The sequence below is a fragment of the Lissotriton helveticus genome, chromosome 5_1 (genome assembly GCF_964261635.1).
Source record: "Lissotriton helveticus chromosome 5_1, aLisHel1.1, whole genome shotgun sequence".
NCBI lineage: Eukaryota > Metazoa > Chordata > Amphibia > Caudata > Salamandridae > Lissotriton > Lissotriton helveticus.
Genome location: NC_136065.1, coordinates 1,915,587,641 through 1,915,611,317, shown reverse-complemented (window position 1 = coordinate 1,915,611,317; position 23,677 = coordinate 1,915,587,641). Strand labels below are relative to the sequence as shown.

Genomic DNA, 23,677 nt, shown 5'->3' with positions numbered 1-23,677 from the left:
CAAAGTTCAGCCAACCGGATCCCATTTGTGGTTTCCCGTTGACAGAGAATCGGAAAAAGTATCATGTAATGAATGCAAAGGCCTTCAGAGAAACAATTCAAGGCACTGAGATTAGAGGTGAATAACACATACAAAAAGGAAGTAGACTTACTAGAAACAATCCTGCTGGGGGAGGCCCTGCCGAGAAACATTCTCTTACCAATTAAAGAATTAATCATCTCAGAAGCATAGGGTTAGGTGGCAGCAGGAATCAACCAAGAGGAACTCATGCATTAGAAAATTCTGAACGTTTCAAGAATGGTTCCTTTTTCATCAGCACCATTCCCCCCCAAATATGATATATTTATTTTTAAAAAACAGAGAAGGGGGGTTTCTCTCGGTTTCCTGTTTTATTGCCTTCATGCCAGACAAACAATCTTTCAAGATATAGAAGAAAAAACGCATTAGAAAAGCTTGCATAGAAATCATGTTTTATTGCGCCCCATGAACGTGTAACAAAGTGGTCTGCAGAAGTGTGCTCTTTCGTCTTCTGTCTTTTATTGAGGTGCTTCATTCAGCTTTCAGAAATCATCGTTGTTGTTCATCTTACTTGTTTTGATGTGCTCTGGAATATAAAAACAGTCAGAACAAATGAAAATATGAGCTTGGGATAAAGGTGTGTTTGAGAATCAGAACAATAGGGAATAGAGGCCCTAATAAGATGTAATTTACTCATAAGTGGGTGGGAAACAAGTTATTTAAATGCTTTTGAATTTTACGAGGACCAACCTGATGCTGGCTTATTCTAACCGAAACATGTTACGTCACAGTATGAAAAGTCTCTGTGATGATACAATTATCACCTCTAGCATGTCCCATTTATATTTTAGAGTTTATCCTCCTGCCAAAAATTCAAATAAGCAGTTATAACATTTTTGGAGTTCAGGGTGAAATCTTCTCGTGAGCTAAATTTGAGCCAGGCACTTTAAACCGCAATTATCAAGGTGCACTTGGATCTCCACGGGCCTGCAAAATTGCTTTTAACATTAGATGGTACTAAATGATTAAAGTTATATTTCACAAATCCAGTATGTTGGCTGGTGGCATACAGGTTATGAATAACTCTTTTTTTGACGGTGCTTTATACCATAGGTGCTGTGTGCAGTGTGAATCGTATACAGAGTGTACTGCCATGCTTTATTATAGGTTGCTGCACTATATGGTAATGTATTTTGTGTTAATTGAGCACAAAGTCAGCAACAAGATAGATTAACAGCCCAATGCACCAGCAGTTTGGCAGGTATCATTCACAATTATGTGTTGGACCTTGTCTTAAACTATGACTTTAACGTCATAAACAGTAGGTAGAGTTTAATGGCTCGGATTTATTTTTACCTTTTAAAGGTAACATTGGGCAACACCATCGCACAACACTTCATTATGTGCTGCGAAATGCCTCTCGTAAATTCTCCTATAGATTTGTTAGTGCTCCATTCTAATCATTGCCATATTATTGATTCTGTATTTGAGGGGTTATGTTAGATATATAGAAAAACTCCAAAAATGGTGCAATACATTACAATAATGTGTTAAAATATTATATGTGTTCGTGTTTTTTTGATAACATAACGTATTTTATTCCTCATACACTTGCATCATATTTTATTAATATTTAATCTGCTATAAAATATTAATGTCTCAACATATATAGACAATGTAGCCGTTCACGTGTAGGTTGTTATATAAAGCCCTGAACAATATATAAGATTCAACATGATTCTATGCATATCTGTAATTAGGGGCCAGATTTACAAGGCTTTTTTAGGTTACAAATTCCCAATTCTCAGAATTGGGCAGTCTGCGACCGCAAAAAAGAATTATTTATGTGCAAAGCCCAATTTTGTGATTCAGTAACCTATTACCAAATGGCAAAATGGGTTTGCGATCTGGTGTTAGGAAGGGGTGTATTAAGGGAATCCCTTCTTAATATCGAATCGCAATGGTATGTGTGAATGGTTTTTGTCCAAAATGCGGTTGCAAAACGTTTGCATTTTACTACCTACTTCAAGTAGGTGGTAACCCATTCGCAAAGGGAAAGGGGTCCCCAATGGACCCGTTCCTTTTTGTGAATGTTCCTTTGTGAATGTTTGTAAAAATGTTTTTTAAGATCAGGCAGTGATCCCATGGAACACTACCTGCTCTTAAAAAATGAAAAGGAACCTTTTTCTTTTTGAAATGCTTCCCATTTTTCGTACAGAAAAACGGGCTGCATTTAAAAACAATTGCTTTATTTAAAAGGAATCACATACATGCTGGCACCCATCCCTGTGATTATAGCGATTCCCAATGGGTCGCAAACCTAGACCTATTTCATGAATATTAATGAGGTAGGTCTATGTGTGACCCACTGGGAATCCCAAAATGTGTCAAAGACACATTAGTACATGGGTGTTTGCGAAATAGCGAATCGCAAATATTTGGTAATTGCAAAGCCAACCATATGTACATCGGGCCCATAATACTTTGGTAATATTAAGATATGAATATATATAAATGGATATTATTATGCCTTCAAATTAATCATTCAAAATTGATTTTAGCACTTTGGACAGTATAAAAACTTCATGAAGTTTGGGAGTATTTTTCCAATTTTATGATGTTAGAAAAGATAAAGTCGACCATATAAGAGAGCTGCAATGGCAGGATTAATTTTGTAATATAATGAAAGATACTCTGGGAAGTTGTAGTCAAAAAGCTGTTGTCTTTCTCAGCCCAGATATCTGAGGTTCTGTTATCGCCTTGCCTACAGCTGACGGTACTCTTTAGCCTACAAGAATTCTACTTACAAAGTTTTAGTTCTTTGATGACAGAATAAGCCCTTCAAAAACACAGGTACCAAACTTTCCCTAACCATCTTCCAATATTGCTGTCCTACTGCTTCTGTGAGAGACTCGTTGGTAGTCCTCACAAAAGCAAAGCTGATCAACATGGCTGTGAGCCTGCAGCAGTGGGGTAAAACATTCAATATCCTCCTTTTTATGGTGATATCTACCACCCTGATAGGAAGCTCAGGCAGTGTTCGTTAGATGGACAACCCACTGGGTTTTATTATGAACTTGGCATTGATTGATTGGTTAATATGATCAACAGGCACCTATTGATTTTGGATTTAGTTCTGGAGTCTACAAATTACATACGGTCAAATCCTAAACTTTGATCCTCTGACTCACAGATTCCTGTTTATTGAACTTAGGTGCTCTGAATCCCCTGTGTAGGAGCCCCCTTTTCCCCAAGCTGACTTCTCAGTAATCAAAGTCCCCACTGGATCATCATAAACCTTAGACTGGGCCACCAAACACCACCCTGTCAGCTGAAGATGTGTTTTATTTAATTGAGAAACTCCAAGCAGTGAACCAGAACTAGCTTCAATCCAGACCCTGCAGATCCAATAGCTCTTCAAGTCATAAACTTACGGTTCTTGAACTGTATATCGAAGAGCTGCCGCCAGACGAGCTTCCACTTGATCGATTTACACTTGAAAATGAACTCTCACCACCACCAGATATCCTGTAAAGCCAGAGAGCAAAATGTTATGTTTGAGTGTGTATTATTGTAAAGTGTCCCTCATTTACAGTTGCAGTTACAAGTGACAGATTTCATTTGGAGATGAAAAATGCTGGATTGATGGTTGTGTAGCCTGAAGTCTGCCATGTCATGTCATACCATACCAAGCCATGTTTGTAGCTGACAGCAAGGCAGCAATTGTAGTGCCATCTGCGTCCAGGTGTCATAGGCGGCTTCAGATCTCCAATTATGGCTCAGTTGATTACCCAACTAGCAGAAAACAGGCCCATTTTCTTTGCTTTCATCATGGCTCATGGCGGCCTCGGGCACCACTGGACCATGTTATACATACTGTACTGTACTGTACCATACTGTACTATTCCATACCACATTGAACTATTTAAATGACTCTCTGGACAAGACACCAAAATCCAAAAAGATATTAGGTATCCATTTTCTTGTCAAGTGCCAGATAGTCTCCTGTGATGCTTTACAAATAGTGCTTTTCTTTGCCACAGTATATAGACCATTGGGAAACTCTTTAGTTCTCGGTTTATCGTTCGTTTTTGGAGTAGTTCCTGTTTTATCTCAGTTAAACTAAGTCATGCTGCAAGCTCCCCGAGTGTTTCCTGGCCCTCCCTTAGAAAGGCTGACATTGGGGATCTGATGCTGAAAATAAGGGTGTGCCAAGCGGGAAGAGTTTCGTTCCACTAACTCCAGAAAGTTTCTTTAAAACTTTGCGACTTCTGGACAGTTGTTTTTAAATGCAGAAAAAAACAAAGTTAAATTAACAATTTGTGGGATCACTGTATTGCCAATATAGGAGCAGTATGGCAGGAAAAATCTCCAGGACAGACGTTCTTTTGTGTGAAATTCTGTGTGAAAGGGGAAGTGCAAAGTTGACAAACATCACAACTTCGCAAAGCAACAACATTTCCACGTTCATTCAACTAATCTGGGGGGACTGGAATCGCTCACAAAATGGCACAGAGACCTGCGTAATGTTCCTTACCCGCCCTCGCTATCCAGAAGACTTCTGTAGGTTTCGATTTCCTTCTCCAGGCGGCTCTTGGTGTCCAACAGTCGTTTATAGTCCTCGTTCTGTTCCTCCATCTCCACCCGAATTTGTGCCAGCTGCTCTTCGACGTGGCTGATGCGCAGTTGGAGTTGAGAGAGCTGGGAGCAGTAGGCCCCTTCGGTCTCTGCCAAACTGGCTTCCAGCGATTGTTTCTAGACACAGATAATGAATGAAAGTTAATGACAACTCATCAGTCTTTCAAGGACCTGCAGAAGACTACTTCCGCCCAGAAAGGAGAAACGTTTTACAGGAAGAGACAGGAATTCGATTAGACCCTACACCCTGGATATTACACTATTTATAGTTCAATGACTAATTATTAAATTAAATGTAAAGATCTAGATGAAATTCATGCATTCCACTTAGAGAGTGCATTAATAGTGTTGAAATTCTAGAAGTGATTGTTAGACATAGTAAAATCGAGCATGAGTGACAATATAAATTTAGCAGGGAATATACTACCTGTCAAATTCAAATCCAATTCAATATGACATGTCATATTGAGCGTGTTGGATTTGTTGAGGATAAGTACTATTGCTGTGTGATGACTGTAATACTCCGGCTCACTTTTGCATGTGATCTTAAGTTGTCTATGCCGGAATGGGGAATAATTCGCATTTTCGGTTGTACTTACCCGTTTTCCCACATTAATTCCTCCAAACATTACTTGAAGGGCTTTGAGTTGACAAAACACCAACATCCACGCTCAGTTTGCTTAAAATCAGGCGCAAACGCAGTTTGTGCACATTTTAGCTTTAGTGCTGAAATCAAAATTGGCAGATGGTCCTAATGTCGCTATCTGTAGCCTTTGAAACCCCAATGAAGTTAGGACAGAGGAAATTGCAGAAAAAATAGCTTTTTTAACCTTTGCTCAAAATAACATTAAGAAGCCAAATGTAGAAATAAAAATGACGATTATTTTTGTTTAAATTAAGAAAAAAGCAAATAATGTATATATTGAGTGAAAGCGAAGTTTGTGGGATAGTAGTCTGGGACCCTAATCTTAAGCATTTAATAGCAGCTAAATTGAGAAAGAACAAATGTGAAATGGAGCATTTATAGTGGATTAGAATATACAAGCAGGTTTGACTATTAGGCACACTGGTGCACTGTCACTCACTTACTCCCCTCCTCTCCTTAACTTGCAGAGAACTCAGGGTGACCAACGTGTGGGATTTTCAGAACATAGGCGTAGGATACGTAATGCATACCACTCAGGGGACCAAGTTATTAACATCATCAGCAACTAGCCTGAAAATTTAGCATGGATTTGCCCTCGCGGACTATGTTGCAGAGCCCTTGATTATCCTGCTGAAAACATTGAACATAATATAGTTGTAAAATAATTATAGCTACTAAATTAGATTCGAACTTATTCATGGCTTGGAGGGAGTGATGGTTTGGAGGGAGTGATGGTTGTATTGAAAGGGCATTGCTTATTGGTACTATTTTTTCTGAAACTCGATGAATCCATCTTTGTTTTGAAGAGGAGCTATTTTAAGATTCACACACTATAGATACATTTGCCCAAAACAAGGACTTACATTGAGAGCAACGCACCCGATGCCGTTAGAACGCCGTCCAGTAACCCGACTAAGGCAGTGGCACAACGCAAAACGATAGGACCCCTGAGTCTCCCATATCTGACAGATATTTATTGGTCTTTGCCTTAATGGGACCCCTAAAGTGGTTTGCAGACCCTGGAAGGTTAGCACCGCACTCCGTGCTGTATGGACTGCAGGGGCCCGAGTTCCGCCCATGCACTAAGACAAATTTGTAATATGATAAATATGAATATTACTCTAAAGTGGTTAGAAGGAGAACATTCCTTGTGATACTCTCCTTTTGCCAGTGAAAATGTCCACTATAAAAAAGAACAGACTAGCACAAAGTATAGTCCTGGGATAATTCTGTGAAATTGATGGACAGCGGGCTCATTAAAAAACATGCAAGCATCCATTTGCATGATCTCGATTTTGAGTATTAACTACAGAGTAAGAAAAGTAAGAACTTTTCACCTGCTGGCAGTGAATTGGTAGATGTCTTTGTAACTAGGTGATCTGGCAGGAGGAGTAGTGAAGATCTGGCATGGATAGGCAGCTCTTGAATTATTACCAAGCTTCCTTAAGAAGCAAGGTATGTTCTCCAACTAAAAGAACCTTCAGATATCTCTTTAAAGTTCTGCAATCTGTGTCTCACATGGGTTTATTTTATTTTTAAAGCTGCACATTGCTACAAGTCAATCTTCTGTTTGCTCTGTAGGTATTACGTTGCACATCAGCAGTGCGGTGCACATCCACCAACCAAGTGCCAGCGCCTAGAGTACTGGAGATGACCAGCTGGCAATCCTACCTAACGTCAAAAAGAGACTTTAAAAAAGATTGCGTGTGCTGCTGACCAATCCAACTCAAGCTAGGAGATCGAAAATCTATTTATTTACCATTGCCCTTCAAATAAACTGAGGAATTCACAGGTAGATGCACCTTATGAAGCAAACGTGATTTTCAGTTTTTATGTCCCCATGGTTTCTTCTGCTGAATACTGTCAAGGCTTACAGGGTCTTTTAGCAACTTAATGAAGAACACATTATTTTCTTTAAATTGTACATTGAATGTGTGATCTTGTGTGGAATTAATGCACATCACCATTGTGTCTCAATTACAAGTTTGGTTAGTCGTATGCCAGGGGAAATACTACTTCATCCAATTAGAAGTGGCCCAAATGTTCCCACATCTGGATTTTCCAAGTGCAGAAACACTCAGCACATTTTTACCTGCCAGATCATTGACAGGTAAAACAACTACAGCCCTGACCCCACGCCAACTCTCTCCTATGGAAGTGGTGGAGCTGAGTACAACTCACCAGCTGGTTCTGCACTATCCTCCTGTGACACCATCCCAGACCCTGACAGGTCTCCTCCTCCCCATGAAAAAGGGAATATCATTCATAAAAAACGGGTTTGCAGGGTTAGTCCCCAATTATTGGGAATTAACTCATAATTGCACAGTAGCAACAGGGTGTTACTTCAGGGTACCAGTGTTGATGGATGTGGATTTTGCTCCCTGCCCATACCATGATTTAATCGAGAATTGTATACATTTTGACTCTAGTAATTTGTTTAGATACACTATTGGCACTGCTACTAGTGCTAGTGTAATTTCTGACCATATTGCTACTTTGTGAAGTTGGCTGTTTGGGATTGACTCTCCCTGGTACTGGATGTTGATGACAATATAACTATGGACATAACTGAAGAAACGGCAGAGACTCCGCCCATTGATTTCCATATTATATATGGCAGAAAGTGCCCCACCGTAGATTATAAGGATATTACAAGTCACCAAAGAGTTGCAATGGAATGAGCATGAAGGTAGAGTAACTTTTTGCATAATGAAACTCCAAACTGACTTTTAAATACCCTTATACTGTCCGTCAGGGATTGCAGGTTCCCAGTTATAATAAACCTCTATAAACTGAGAGGTCAGCAGTTGGCCCAGGGAACTGTATAGGGATGAGCACCCTGAATGCTTACTAGTGATTGGCTCCTCAAAAATGTGTTCGACTAACGCCCTGTATTTCTTTTTCTTCAGTCATAGTTCTTAGTAATGGAAGCCTTATGACAGAATGTGCAAGTCATGGCATGAAAAATTCTTCAATTAATCATTCCAAAAAAATAATAGTCATTATACACCACAGATTCATCAGTCTTATGAAATGAAATGAAATGAATTCGTACTTGTATAGCGCACTTATACCCTGAGGTGTCTTGGCGCTGTACGCATACCACTGTGGAACCCTTCCTGGCTTTTCCCTGTGAAATGCCCACTCCTGGGCACCTCCAAGGTGAAGCCAGGCATCCCAGCGCTGTTGGGGCCGTTGTGAAGAGGATGTCCAGATAAGACAAGATCACATTCAGATACCAGATAAAATCTGAATTTAATAAACATTAAAGGCCCGTTTTAGTAAATTCTTTACCCACTTATGGAGACCTAAGGCGTGCAATCTTTTGAATTTGCATTTATAAAAATCAAATCCTGAGTTTCAGATCCATAATTCTCAGATATTTGTGAACACACGTCAATTGACAGGGGAGATACAATGGGTATTATTAGGGGGTGGTCAAGCAAACATTTGTTCACAGCAGGAAAAACAGAACTTTGTTAATATTTACATAAACGTCCATGATATTCTCCACGCTGAAAGTACAAACCAAAATATTACATTGTTTACATTTAGATTATAATATGTTATGTAGATTTGTTGCATAGTAGACAATTGGGAGAACACTCATGGAAACCTAAAAGTGTCAACAATTTCGGTGCATGTCAGTGGTCTTTGGAAGTCACATCAAAGTAGGGGTAAGCTTCAAGGAGATTCATTTCTGATTTTAAATAGATTGGGAATAGCATTATTTTTTAATAGGGAAAATCCCTACCCTGTTTGAAATATGGGGTATTCCTTTACCCTTAAAGCCCCGGATAGACAATTACTCCTGTCTTTTATGTTTCAAATCTGTTTATTGAATATATGACATACAACAAAAATCAAAGAGGTTGAAGACATGCATCCTTGTCAAAAGAAAAAAACATAGGAATAAGAACAAGATCTATTTTAAATAGCACAGTGCTTCAGCTAGAACTTGCAAGACAAAAGCCAGTACCTTTCAACGCACCCCCAAATCATCCACTGAAAAACAAACTGAAGTGAAAAGAGGAACACTGTTTTACAACCCTTTTACAGGCTATCCAGGAACACCTCTCACCTCAGGAAAGGCTAAAGTGAAATACCCAATAATCCAAGAGTTATATGGGGCGCTGTCGTTGTCAAAGAGCTTGAATGGATGAATATCCAGCTATGTTTTATTGACCCTATTCACTCGCACTGTCCTCTAATCGTTTAATATTTCGATCCGGAGAGCAGCAAGGGCATGTCTTCAACTTTAAATAGATAAGTGAGAAAAAAAACTCCCTTCAGGGTGGGGGGCGGGGCTTAGAAAGGATGCGTTGAAAATACCTTGTGTTGGGGGAACGGGTGCCTAGTAAGGGAGAAAGAGGCAAAGCCCCCTCTATTAAGTTGACTGTGCTGGGGATTCCGGCTGCTGACCCCTAGAGTAAGGTTCAAGAGGATCATCGAATAATTGTAAAGCTCGTAATCTAGGGGAATCAGTCGGGAATGTCCGATTTTAGAAAAATAGTGTATAAGTGGCTGCCAGATGCGGGTGAACTTAGCATCCGTGTGATTGATACAGGCAGTAAGTAGTTCAAGGGCTAAGACATGCCATAAGTGGAGTGACCATGTGGCTACGGGCCCGGGGGAGGGTGTGATTGCTTTTAAAATAGAGCTATAGACTGCCTGGCAGCTCCTAGCATATGTAAGATCAGACGCCAGTCCGTATATGTCATAGCCGTCAATGTCAAGTGCCTGATACAGTAACTGTCAGAGAGGAAGGAATAAGATTGGTAAGGAATTCCAAGTCTTGGCTGCGAAAAAAACCTCCTCATCGAACTTTACTGTCCGAGTTTTAGGAATTCTTAGTAGGGTCTCATGTAGAAAGTGTCTGATTGGGCAGTATAATGTATTCCTTATAAAATCCATCAATGGACTATGGCCAGAATGTCACTGCGCTTTTGAGAGTTAGTCAGTGGAGCGGGCATAAAAGAGGAGAAATAGATGAGGACTTAGGTACTTTAGCAACACGTCGGGCAGCAGCTTTTTGTACCAGCTGTAATTGATAAAAAAGTATTTCTGAGGAGGCTAGATAAACCGAGTTCCCTCAATCCGGTCTAGATTGATGAGAACATTCACGAGATGAGCGTGAAGTTTCTTATTAATGAACGAAAGTAAAATCCACAAGGGTTTCAACTAAAAAAATATATTATTATTAAGATTACAAAGACTGACATAGATGGTGCCCATATCTACCACATTATAAGAGATTAAATAATCTGAACAAAATTAATAAATAATGAAATCAACCCTGTCACTTATTTGATTGTGTGCTGTTTCTAACCTTGTTTCATGCATGTAGTTGGTGGACATGCTCTAGTTGACTAGCACACACTTTTGAGTTTGCTGCTCATTGTGTTGCTTCCTTTCACATGTAAGTAACATACCATGGCCAGCTGAGACTGCAGCTGCAACTCCAGGGTCTGAAAGGTGCGTCTCAGTTCTGAGATCTCTGATCTGCTTGATTTCACCTGCTCCACCCCAACCGAGATCTCCCTCTTCAGCTCGGCACTCTAGAAGAAAGTGTTGGAAAAAAAATCGTCAGTCTGAATTTTACAGCATTCACAATTATTTCCACCTTGACAGCTTGATTCTCACACAAGTACTACAATAACATGTATAATAACAATAATATAACGTGTTTATAATATGAGTCACATGCTACATTTCTGCCATTTCTAAATGCTGCATATTACATGATTTACCATGATCCATTTTAATGGTACTCAATGTATCCATCTCACAAGTATGGAAGGCTAGGTTGACCTTTCAGGATTCACACTCCTGACTTTTAGCTCTCCAGATCTTTCAGAAGTGACCAAGCAACCCACTTAGCCATCCTGTCATTCATCTCAGGACCATTATTCCACCTTGGCACGTCTCTTACTCTGAAAGAGCTAGGAGTGGCATTAGAATAGTAAATGTGCCCAGCTGTGCCACGGGAAGGTAGTGGCATCAAGAACCATGCAACTGATGCCCACCTGGTGAAGGTATCGCTCCTCCGCATCTCTGCGGTTCTTGTCCGCGAGCGCCTCGTACTGAGATCTCATCTCGCTGAGACTCCTGAGCAGGTCAGCCCCTGGTGCAGCATCCATCTCAACGGTCACATCTCCTTGCTCCCTGCGAGGGGTGGACTTCATTTCCTGAATGACAGATCAAAACAGAACCGGTGACGCCACCCTCATTTATAAAGAGATATCAAAGATGCACCAAAAGCATTTAGATGCCATAGAACACTCTAGAACCAAAACCCTTCCAAACGTTAACAACATTGTACTGTATAGGGGAATATTAGTTCCTAGCTGCAGGGAGCTCTATCTTGACAAGAGGGAAACATATGTAAAAGGGGCTCTGACACTTTATACAAAAGAGAAGAATTGGCAAAGAAAATAAGTCTTGCACGGGAAACCTACTGAATGCACTTTTACCACAGATAACAGTGGCACGTCCAGGAATGGAGTATATCTTTGCAAGATTTGTATTTAAGTGTAACAAAAACCTTTTAAAGCTAGCCACTGTGTATGTGTACACAGGCAGGGCTGCTACCTTTTAATGATTTTTCTTTTCCCTTAAGATAAATCATTACTAGATGACCACTGGGTGTGTGCAAGCGTGGTGGCCATCTTGGAATGATTTTTCAGCAACAGGAAAATCAATCAAAGACTACCACTTTGCGTGAGTGAATATGCAGCGGCCATCTTTATATTTGTTTTTTAATGTACTGTTCTCTGTTGACGGACGGAAATTCCTGAATGTTGATATTAAAAAAAAGATATGTACGAAATGGGAATGCTGTGAAAATTGGAGACAACCAGCTGTCCATTTTCAATGTTCTGCTTCCAGGCTCTGGCAAAATAGTAACATTTTTTTTTTAAATTGTGGAGGAGGGGAGGGGGGGGGGTAAAATGGATTTTGGGTGCATAGGGGGGCCACATCAGAAAAAGCACGCAGCCTGCAATCTGCGTGGAGCTACTGGGCCCTTTCAAAAATGAAAAAGTATGCTGAGTGGTCCGTGTTTAGGCGGGCAATCAGAAAAAGCAAGCAGCTTGGTAGCATAATACAACTTCTGATCCCTCGCAAAAAATACAAGTAATGAAGTTGTGGAGGAATGAGAAACAGCAAAGAAAGTAATGTAGCCTGTTGCAGTGCTGAAATCAAAATAAGAAGTAGTTCTCTTATGTCCATTGTGGAAGGATATAACGCCTCCAAATACCAAATCACAATAAGATCAAAATGGTCCCTGAGCAGCAGGACAAACACAAAAATAGGAAGGAGAGCCATTGAATCATGAATAGGGAAGTGTGATAGACAAGAGAGCCACTAAATCATAAACAAGGGGTGGACCAAAAGCAAACTCCGAGTCTATGTTGGATACAAGAAGTCCCTTTGCTAACAGACAGCTTTAGGATGGATTAAAGTAGTACATCCTCAGGTATCTGGAAGGGTGGTAGAGCTTAAATAACTGGATAGGACCCTCTAACGCACACCCTTGTAGAGCCTTGTGTACAATGGGAAGGGGCTATAACTGTGACCATTGTTTCAGTGGAGCAACCAGGGAGCAGGTTAAACGTGATTTTAGCGGGAAAAGAAAGAATGTCAGCAGTTGGAGATAATATAAAGTATTTTTGGTGAATACATTCACTTGTAGGAGGGTTCATTGTTCAACAGATGTGCCAGGATGGAGTGAAACAAAACATCCACTGTGGGCATTGGAAACTTACAGCCTGATTCATCAAGGGGCCGTTTTGCGTGGCCCTAATAGCGAATCATAGCGACTCGCTATTGAGGACACGCAAAACGGTATTCATGTAGGAATTGCTAAATAAATAGCGATTCCTACATGTTCTCTATTTGCGAGTAGTAATTTGCTACTCGCAAAAAAAGGAATAACTCCCCATTCATTCCTATGGGCCAAAAGGCCCATAGGAATGAATGGGGAGTATCCCTTATTTGCAAGTAGCAATTTGCTACTCGCAAATCAGATAGCGATTTTAAGGGTGCCAGGGGTGTCCAAAGGACACCCTGTAGCACCCCTAAAATGCACATTTGAACAGGTGTTGCGCACACACATGTCCAAAGGACATGTGTGTGTGTAACATGCAAAAGAAAAAAATGCACTAAAGTGCTTTTTACACTATTTACGCAATTTACCACCAAGTCAGACCTGGTGGTAAATTGAGACCAAATATTGCGATTTCACTATTTCTATTTGGTTGATGAATTGCATTTAAGGAATCTCTATTAGAGATTCCTCAAATCCAATTCCTCGCAAATATGCGATTTCGCTAATAGTGATTTTTGCATTTGGGATGATGAATACCAAATGCAAAAATCGCACTCGCAAAGGGCCAGATTCTCAGAATCTGGCCCTTGGCGAGCGCAAATCAGCTTGATGAATCAGGCTGTTGGAAACACCACCTCCCAACAGAGGCACACTGATTGGCCACCTGCATGCTGGGTTTGATTCGGATACCAATACTCATGGCACATCCATGAGTATTGGTGCCTCAAAAAAATAACTAAAATATTTTAGTTCCTTTAAATATGTGGGCTGAGTGTACATTACAGATTATGTTCAGTTTTTTTTAATCAAGCCCTTATTGCTATAATCCCTAATATTTATTTTGAAATGAATTGGAGGTCTTTGCCAATTCTTCTTATTGCTCTGCCCTGACCGCTCAACAGCAGTGAACTCTACCTCCTCATGGTTCTTCCTGAGGTAGGTGAGCTCTTCTTGCAGACTCTCCACCTGGGACTCGAGGTCAGACTTGGATAGGGTCAGCTCGTCCAGGACACGGCGCAGCCCATTAATGTCGGCCTCCACACTCTGGCGTAGGATTGACTCATTCTCGTACCTGAAAGTATGTGATAGGACAGGGGATAAAGAAGAAGAAACTTTTAGTTATAAATGGTATAATTCACTTCTCCTTTTCCCTTAGTACATTTTTTTGCATTATTCTTGAAATATAAAAATAATTAGATTAACTAAGGGTCTGATTAAGAGTTTGACGGTGCTGAGGCGGGATCGCCCCGCCACCGCACCACCAAAGCCGCGTGAGAATCGCCTGCCAAATAATGTTTTTTTTTGTCATTGGCGAGCGATTCCTTTGGTGTTCCCATGGCGGTGCCTATAAAATAGCCACTACAATGGGAACGTCAAAAAAAGTTCCAGCACGGCACGGACAGAAAAGTCAATGCTGTGCTGGAACTTCTGTGCATACACACAGGGGGGCACATGTTATGCCCCCCTGTGCATCCACTTGGCGGGGGGACAAGGTGTCCTGTAGGGCCGCCTTTGTTTCCTCTTTGCCAGGGTTTTTATGGAAGAGAAACACTATGAAAACCAGGCAGAGAGGAAACTCGTAATATGCTTGGTTGGACCACCTGCCAAGCATATGGGTGCCTCTGGACAACTTCGCCACCGCGAGGGCGGCACGACCACTAGGGTCATAATATCACGGTCGTAAGACTGCCACTGCTGCCCAACCACGAGTCTGGCAGTCCGAGGACAGCCAGACTCGTAATTAGGCCCTGAGTCTGTTGGGTATTATTAAGCAGTAAACTAGACCTGCTGCAAGTCCAATGCTACATGCATTTGCAGACATTTGGGATAACATCAAAGATTGGTCTGGTAGTAAATGCACAAGCAGGTATATGTAGGGGGTGATTTTCAAATCAGCCTTTACAGCACAGAATTAAGGCGCCATAGCCAAGTTATGTGTAGCATTGCAGATCAGTACAGAGCTGTTGCAGAATGAAGTTTTGTTAGCAGAGCAGTGTATGTTGGCTTACAAAAGTGAAGTATCAGGGCTCTTTGTGAGGCAGTGCTGGTGTAGACTGTCAAAGCTGTATGCAAGGATAACAGTCCTAGAATGGCAACAAGTGCCACAGATATGGACTGGGGGGCATGGACAAAACTGTGTGTGATGGTACAAAATGCAGAATAGCAGGCAGTGTCACAGAACAGCATCGATGCGCATTGGTCGAGCAATGAGTGGATCCCAGTAATTCATTATCCAGAACACTCATGATCAGGAGATGGCTACACTGTGAGAGTAGAATGCAAGCATGAACAGTACTGAGATGACAGGGCCTTATATGTGGGTGGAAATTGATGTGCCTTAGAAAAACACCTGTGCTGAACTATTATTGGGACCAGAAGACAGTGTTGTATGAGGTCATTGAGGTATGGTGTGGCGTGCATGAGGTTACTAAGTCTGTCAAATGTTTCCTTGACTTCAGACATTAAAGTTTACTGCTACCAGAAGGTCTAGTCTCTCACTGTAAGAAAGAATTAGAAAGAGGACAGATGATCTAGTTCCTATTTTTGACTGCACGCCTCTCTTCTTACTTGAGCTTGAAGTCATCAGCAGCAAGACGAGCATTATCGATCTGGAGGACGACGCTCCCATTGTCAGTCGTGGCTTTGATGATCTTAGCAGGAGAATGGAAAACACAAACAGAGCAATCAGTAGGTTTCGACCACACTTGCAGATGGGGTGCACCAAAGGCAATTGTGTAGCAGCAAATAAGAAGCTTGTTACTTAAACACCTAAACAAATTAAATATTGTGACTAATAATAAAAGTGAAACATAAACTGTCTGCAATATAAAGGAACCCTTCTATTATGGTTCCCACTCCCCTGCCTTCATCCTTTTATCTGGTATGTTGGCTTCTCTGTGGAAGAGTCACTTTTTAGTCCAAATACAAATTCAGAAGACCTTCATCTATTTGAGGCAGTGTTCCCTCGGACAGACATCTCCAAAAGGCTTTATTATTTATTTTATCAAGCATTTTAAAAGTACCATTATTAAATATTTTTATGATTTATTATTATTTGGTTTATAATTCATGTAATCTATTTTGGTAGTTTATTTTCATTATTTCTGTTTCTTACATTTTTTTTTTTTGCCATATCAACATAGACTAGTGCACAACAATACAATTCAATAAAACGTTGTGACTTTTTCTTCTCTGAATAAGAAATTTCAGATGTTTTGAACATTTTACTTCTGACTTCGTAATATAATATTTGCTACATATAACAGTAAGAATTTGTTTCTTTAATTTGCTTGCCAGACATTGTGGAACTTCAGTTAACTTAGTGACAACTTGTATAATCTCAAACAGCATATACGTATTGTCCCAAAAGAAAGCCCTATATACAAGTATCCTTAAATTAAAATGTGCCTACCAAAGTTTTTTCTAATTTTCTTTTTGTTGAATAAATTTGAAAATAAATCTAAAGTATATTCTTTGTCATGAAATTTTCACCGATAAACGGTTTCATAAACTGTCCCTTAGCTGTTTTTTGTTAGGGTCGAGCCTGTGAGGACATGCACTCAGTGTATACATCTTGCTTGCAAGACTCTCTTGTATACAGAAAAGGGCTTGGAGCCTGTCCATTGCTTACCATTTGTTGAATTGCGTGGCAATCCACTTTACAGCCTCAGAATTGATCAAGCCAGGCCTAACATAATTTCCGTTCCTCTCTGTGGTATACGGACCATGCACTGATTGATTCAATGTAATCAGTGCCTGTCTGCTGCTCCCGACTTGATTGAGGTATTAGTAGGTTCTTTTTAACTTTTAGTGCCCTGCAAACAGAAGGTGTGTGACTGACAAAAACGTGCCAGCAGGACAAACAGAATGGTAAAGATTTATTTTCTATAGTTAGCTTTTTTTTATTTTGGCTGGTCTTCTTTTCTCACTTTGCACTCATGTTTTCTTTTGTTTTTGATCTTAGGCGCTGTTCTCAGAGACAGAGGATTCTGTTATTGCAATGTGCCATTGTTTCTTTTGTATGTGTAATTTCTGAAATGGCGCTTTAATTCATAATCATGCAGTACACCTCAATCCACCCCACTCCAATCTGCCTCACTTCAATCCACGCCAATCCACCCCACCACACCCCATACCAATCCTTCCTACTCAATCCAATCCAATCCACTCCAAACCAAATCACTCACCTCAGTCCAATCGAATCCAATCCATTCAAGTCCACCACACTCCAGTTTTCCCAACCCACACAACTCCAATCTGCCCCACTCCAATCCAAAACAATCTGCCCCAATCCAATCCAAAACAAACCAATCTTTCACACTCCAATTGGTCACACTGCAATCCAAAAAATCTGCCACACTGCAATCAAAAAAAATCTGCCCCACTCCAAAACAATCTACCCATTCCAATATGCCCCACTCCATTCAAAAACAATCTGCACCACGTCAGCTGCCCCACTAAAATCTAAAACAATCTACCCCACTCCAAACCGAAACAGACTGCCCCACTCCAATCTGCTCCAATCCAATCCAAAACAATCTGCCCCATTCAATCCAAAACAATCCGCCCCACTCCAATCCAAAACAATCCACCCCACTCCAATCCAAAACAATATGCCCACTATAATCTGCCCCACTCCAATCTACCTCATTCCAATCCAAAACCATCTGCCCCACTCCAGTCCACCTCACCGCAATCCAACCAATGCATGCCAATTCCCCCCACTCCAATCTGCTACTATCCACCCCACTTCAATCCAATCCACCCCATCGTAATCCAATCCACCCCAACCCACCCCACTCCAATCCAATCCACCCCAATCCACCTCACCCCAATCCAAAACAATCTGTTCCACTCTAATCTGGCCCAAACCAATCTGTTCCACTCCAATGCAAAACAATTTGCCCCACTCCAATCCAAACAATCTGCCCCACTCCAATTTGCACCACACTAATTTGACCCACATCAGTCCAAAACAATCTGTCCTCTTCAATCCAAAACAATCTGCCCCAGTCCAGTCGGCCCCACTCCAATCCAAAACAATTAGCACCACTCCAATCTGCCCTACTCCAGTCGCCCCACTCCATTCCAACCCACCCCACACTAATCCAATCCAATCCAAACCATTCCAATCTAATCCAATCCAGTCCACCCAATCCATTCAACCCTATCCCACTACAATCCACTCCACCCCACCCCAATCCAATGCAATACACCTCAATCTAATCCACTCCACCCAAATCCAGTTCACCCCACCCCAATCAAATCCACACCACTGCAATACAATCTACTTCACTCCAATCCACCCCACACCAGTCCACTACACCACTCCAATTCACCCCACTCCATTCCACCCCACTCCACCACCCCACTCCAATCCACCCCCCCCACCCCAGTCTACCCCAATCCAATCCACCACATCCTATTGCAAACCACCCCACTCCAGTCTAATCAAACACATCCAATCAAACCCACTCCAAATCACCCCACTCCACCCCAATCTAATCCACCCCATTTCAGTCCCTAATACTTAATCCAAATCATATAGCCCACCACACTCCAATCCACTCCACACTACAGCATTCCAATCCAATCCACCCCATTCCAATCCAGTCCACCCCACACTAGTTCAATCCACCCCACTCCAATCCATTCCACCTCATCCAGTCCACCCACTCCAATCCACCCCACTCCACTCAATCCAACCCACTTTACCCCATCCAATCCACCCAAATCTACTCCAGTCCAATCCACCCTACTACCTCAATCCACTCCAACCCACTCCACTCTAATTGAAAACCCATTCCAATCTACACCACTCCTCTTTATGACACTCCATTCTACAAAACTGCACTCTACAACACTCTCTGCCACTGAACAGCTGAACTCTGCTCCCCTATACTCAACTCTACAACACTCTACTCCCCTAATTCACTCTACGACACTCTACCCCAACAAATCCAGTCTATGACACTTTACCCCCACTCCACCGTAGGACATTCCACGCCACTAATATTTAGCTATTTTGAATGGCAGCCACACTGGTGTACAAAATGGCAAACCCCATTGACAAAGCTGATTAGCTTTGCCAATGCTTTTCTACTTCCAATCATTTACAGAGGAAAACAGTAAACATATAACTCTGCAAAGGATTCTGGCTGTAGTAGACCCACAATGTGCTCCACAGAAATGAACAACTTCTTATGCAGCTCTCAAGGCACATTAAGGGCAACTTATTCTTTTGAGTTATTTAGACTTCGGAGCCAGTATTCCACTATTGTCAGTATTCACAAACTCTGAGTGTAAATGAACTACAAGAGTTTAAGTTGCCTGTCTCCATTCCCTGATTATAGAAATTGACTTAGTTTTCTCTTTACCCCTCCGTGGCCCTCCCTAAACCTCTCTTATTCTTCCTCAATCCTATCTCTTTTTGAGTAAGTCTGCCTCTTTTTAAATCTTTTCCCCTGTGTCCTACCTATATTAACTACTAAAATATATGCTTATTTATGGGGAGACTCCGCATTCGGGTGGAGAATTTGGCACACATAAGTATAGGTAATGGCAGAGGCATAAATATGCACGACGTTTGTGATTAGCACTTTCTAGTAGAAAATGTATCTCAAAGTGCAGTTTGTGAATCAGTCCACTAAAGTGCAAACATTTTATATTAGTTAATTGAGACCAGCAGATTTAATAGGTGAGTGTGAACAATAGCTGCCATTTGTTAATAGTGAAGTAACTCTGGGGCAGATTTACAAGCCCCCTGTGCCACCAGTACGTCACTTTTCGTGATGTACTGGTGGCGCGGGGGCTCCTCCATATTTACGAGGAGAGGAAAAGTCACCCTGCGTGACTTTTCCTCTCCTCGTAAATATGGCCCCTTCACACGCAGCACTGTGCGTGGAAGGGGCGTTCCATGGGTGTTGCTGTGGGTGTTCCCACGCAACACCCATGGAACAAGACACATCTCCAGATTTACGAGAAATCATAAATCGGAAGATGCGTGTGAATGCTACGCCACCATAGAGTTGTTGTAGCGAGGTGCAACGAGGAAAAATGTCTTGTGATTGTTTTTGTGCAGGAAGGTGTTCCTTCCTGCACAAAAACAATTTCCCCACAACGCCGGCGCATGGCAGCAGTTTGTGCGCCAGCGCAGGAGAAACGCAGAGATGCGACATATTCTTGTAAATATGCCGCATCTCTGTGCTTTCCAAACTAACGCAGCACGGCGCAGCAAAATGACTTCCTGCACCGTGCTGCGTTACTTTGTTGTAAATCTGCCCCTCTATGTTTTAACCATTGTACATCCCCACCGAGGGTCTAATAAAAGGAACTCTCACCCTGAAATTAAAGCATTTTGTCTTCTGCCATCTGCATATTTAGTGTTTTCTCAGTTACCAGTCAATCTTTTAATACAATCTACCAGAATGGGCCACTAAAGCAATACCTACTAATATGCTATCTATTTCATATAGCCATGAGATCCATTTAATTGCATCTTGTTCATAAAAGTATACATTGACAACCGGGGTATAAATGTAATAAAACATATATAATAAACTAAGCCAATTTACTGGGCTAACAGTACCCGGAGAAATTGATGGAAAAATGAGGTGATGACTCTTAAACTAAAAATGTGATACTATTTACACATGTCTAAGGACTGGGATTGTATTAGACACACTGACTTCAACTTATATTGACAATGTCTAACCGTGACAGACCTATGGTTTCAATTGAAACTATCAATTCATTACTTAGTTTCATTTGATTAATATTGATTAATATTTTCTGGTCATGTGTGTCATATGTTGGAACTTCCTTTTCATGGGATTCTAGCGATTGTCCTAGTTGGCTTCTGTTAATTACCATACTCTTTCATTGTCAATCAAAGGAAATAGCATTGTGAATGTATAAATAGCTACGCATTAATGTGGTCAGGGCCTTGGTGGGAGCTGGAAACCATGTTTAAAGATAGTGGACAGTACACAGCTTTGTCAAAGAAAGAAAGGCATTGCTCGTTGGAAAATATTAATTCACTGTTTTATGTCGGAATACATAGTGTGCCCAAAGACTAAATTTTAGTATCTAGGTTAATAAAATAAATATAGATTAACAAAATGATTTCCAGGCATATTAGTCAGACTTAGCATTTTGTATACTTAAACTACATATATTTGAGCAACAGAATCTAAAATAAATAGAAGCAAATTTTAAACAGTGTGAAAAGGTATGTATGGGCCTGATTAACCCAAAAAGAAACGTGAAATAACCCAATATTTAGAAAGCATGTGTAGTATGTAGAGTAGTGTGGCTCACTGGTTAGAGGCGGCAGGCCTGAGAGCAGAAGTCAGCCTGGGACCAGGGTTCAATTCCCGACGCGGCAGGGTCGTGGACCTTGGTTAGCGGACTTGATAATTCTCGCTTCGGTGCTTACTCTAATCAGGGGTTCCACTCGGCAACTCTGGGCATTAGCTTGCCTAATCTCCACAACGGTCCCACCAATTCAGGGGATGCCTGGCTCCACCTTGGGGACTCCATCCCACAGGGAAAGCCAGGATGGGTTCCCCAGAGTTATACAGCGCCGGGACGCCCCGTTGCTGGGGCAGCTGTGCGCTTTACAAGTATACTACATTTACATTATTGATAGCAAAAAAAAGGTGAAAGTAGGCAATGGATACAAGGAAAGTGAGAAGTCCCCTTCCTTCCCTAAATTAAGTACTTAAGAAAAACTAATTTCCAGGAGATTTGGAGGTACACGTTTAGTGCAGGTGTACTTGGTTACACCCATGGTCATGGTAACTAGTAAAAGGTGTTCACTGTGTTGACGGTTTGCTGGGAATTAGCATGAGTTTATAGCTGCAGTTATCCTAAAATAATGAAGATTCTTACCTGCTTTTGCAGATCTGCAATGATTTGAAAGTATTTACTGTAGTCCCTGTTAGGGGTAGTTGGACGGTTCTTCTCATACCAGTCTCTGATCTTTCTCTCCAGCTCTTCGTTTGCTTCTTCCAATGCGCGCACTTTGTCCAGGTAGGAGGCCAGTCGGTCATTCAGGTTCTGCATGGTTTGCTTTTCATTGACATTGAAAACAGTATCCATTCCGTAGTGACCGCCAACCCCACCAGCATAACCTCCAAAGCTTCCACCACCTGAAAACAATGCTCCACCACCAAAGTTTCCTCCAGCTCCCCCTCCATAGCCTGCTCCTTGGTATCCCCCAAAGTTCCCCCCATGGCCACCTGCAAAGCCTTCACCAGAACCAACATCAAAGTGTACACCAGGTACCCCTGCAAAGACCCTGCCCGATGAAGTGCTGAACCCCCCACTAGGCATGATGTAGCCGCCACCACTGGTACCGCCCCTTGAGCTAAATCGCCCGCCACCAAAGCTACCACCTGAGCTGTTGCTGCTTTGCATGAGGGTCGATTTGTTGGAGTGGATAGAATGAGACATGGTGTCAGATTGTTGCAGGCAGGTGGCACTATCTGAGACCCACAGTGCAGGTGAGTGCCTGCAGTCTGTGACCTTTATATACAGAACTGGGAGGGTCAGCTATGTCTACATTTTCAGTGTTGGGTGCAGAGGAAAATCACTTGCTTGCTTACTTTTTCCTCCTGCCTCATGGCATGTATATTATTGTTGATAATAACTACCTTCAGAGTGCCAATTTGTACAGCTGCCCTAGAGATGTTTGTTATGATATGATAGCATGAGGGTGTTGTGGAGCAAGACTCTCAAATCAGTTCCTCCTACTGTTAACACATGCCATGGAATAATCCCATACTTTTTGTTTTTCTTTCTAATATATGATTTCCCTCGGCCATCACCCACACAGCTCTCTTCCTAATGCACCCATTGTGTCTCCTGTGTGGCATGCCTGCTTCCAGAGGAACCACCCTGGCAGCTTTGGGTGTGCCACGTAAACACAGGATGTATCTGTCTGTTTCTCAGGGGCTTTTGTGCCAGGGCTTGCCATGTGTCTTGGTATTTTAATACCCATTTGTTACGCCTCTTTGCTATGCTCGAGAATACTGTCAACAACTTAATAATACAGTAATGTAGACCATGAGGTTAGATAAGAACAGGCATACATATTTGTTGCATATATCTCTACAAATTGCAATGCAACCGATCATGCTTTATCCGTTGTGTATCTCTCATCTCTACAAAAACACAACTCCACACTTCCGATATCTAACCCCCACTGCATCCTTTGTCTCTGCCCCTTTTGTGTGCATGGATTTCCACGTAACCATCACCTTTTCTCGAGAACAACAACCGTGTCTAACATCCAAAACCTCTCCAAATCGAGGTTAGGATTAGGATTCAACTGCCATTAGATTAGTCTTCTTGATATAGAACGATATCTTATTTTGTACCATGTTATCACTCCACTGTGGGGAAAGGAGGGTAGGCTACAGCAGATTCTCGATTTTTCCTGCACAGGGCCACAATGTCACATAACTGTGCTCTACTCTTCTTTGATTGTACAGTGGTGTTTCTTTCTCATTATTGTTCCAGAACATGGGTACTCACATATGTTT

General features: G+C 41.6%; 1 protein-coding gene across 1 annotated transcript; it reads right to left on the bottom strand.

Annotated features, from left to right (window-relative positions):
• Positions 1-453: 453 nt before the first annotated feature.
• Positions 454-22,642, bottom strand: LOC144756008 (keratin, type I cytoskeletal 17-like). Its single transcript, XM_078645483.1, has 8 exons — positions 22,023-22,642; positions 15,699-15,781; positions 14,046-14,202; positions 11,329-11,490; positions 10,735-10,860; positions 4,556-4,773; positions 3,453-3,546; positions 454-604 (listed from the first exon to the last, which is right to left on the bottom strand). Exons 1-8 carry the CDS (start codon positions 22,584-22,586, stop codon positions 581-583), a joined length of 1,428 nt encoding a protein of 475 aa, XP_078501609.1. The 5' UTR covers positions 22,587-22,642; the 3' UTR covers positions 454-580.
• Between the last annotated feature and the right edge of the window lie 1,035 nt (positions 22,643-23,677).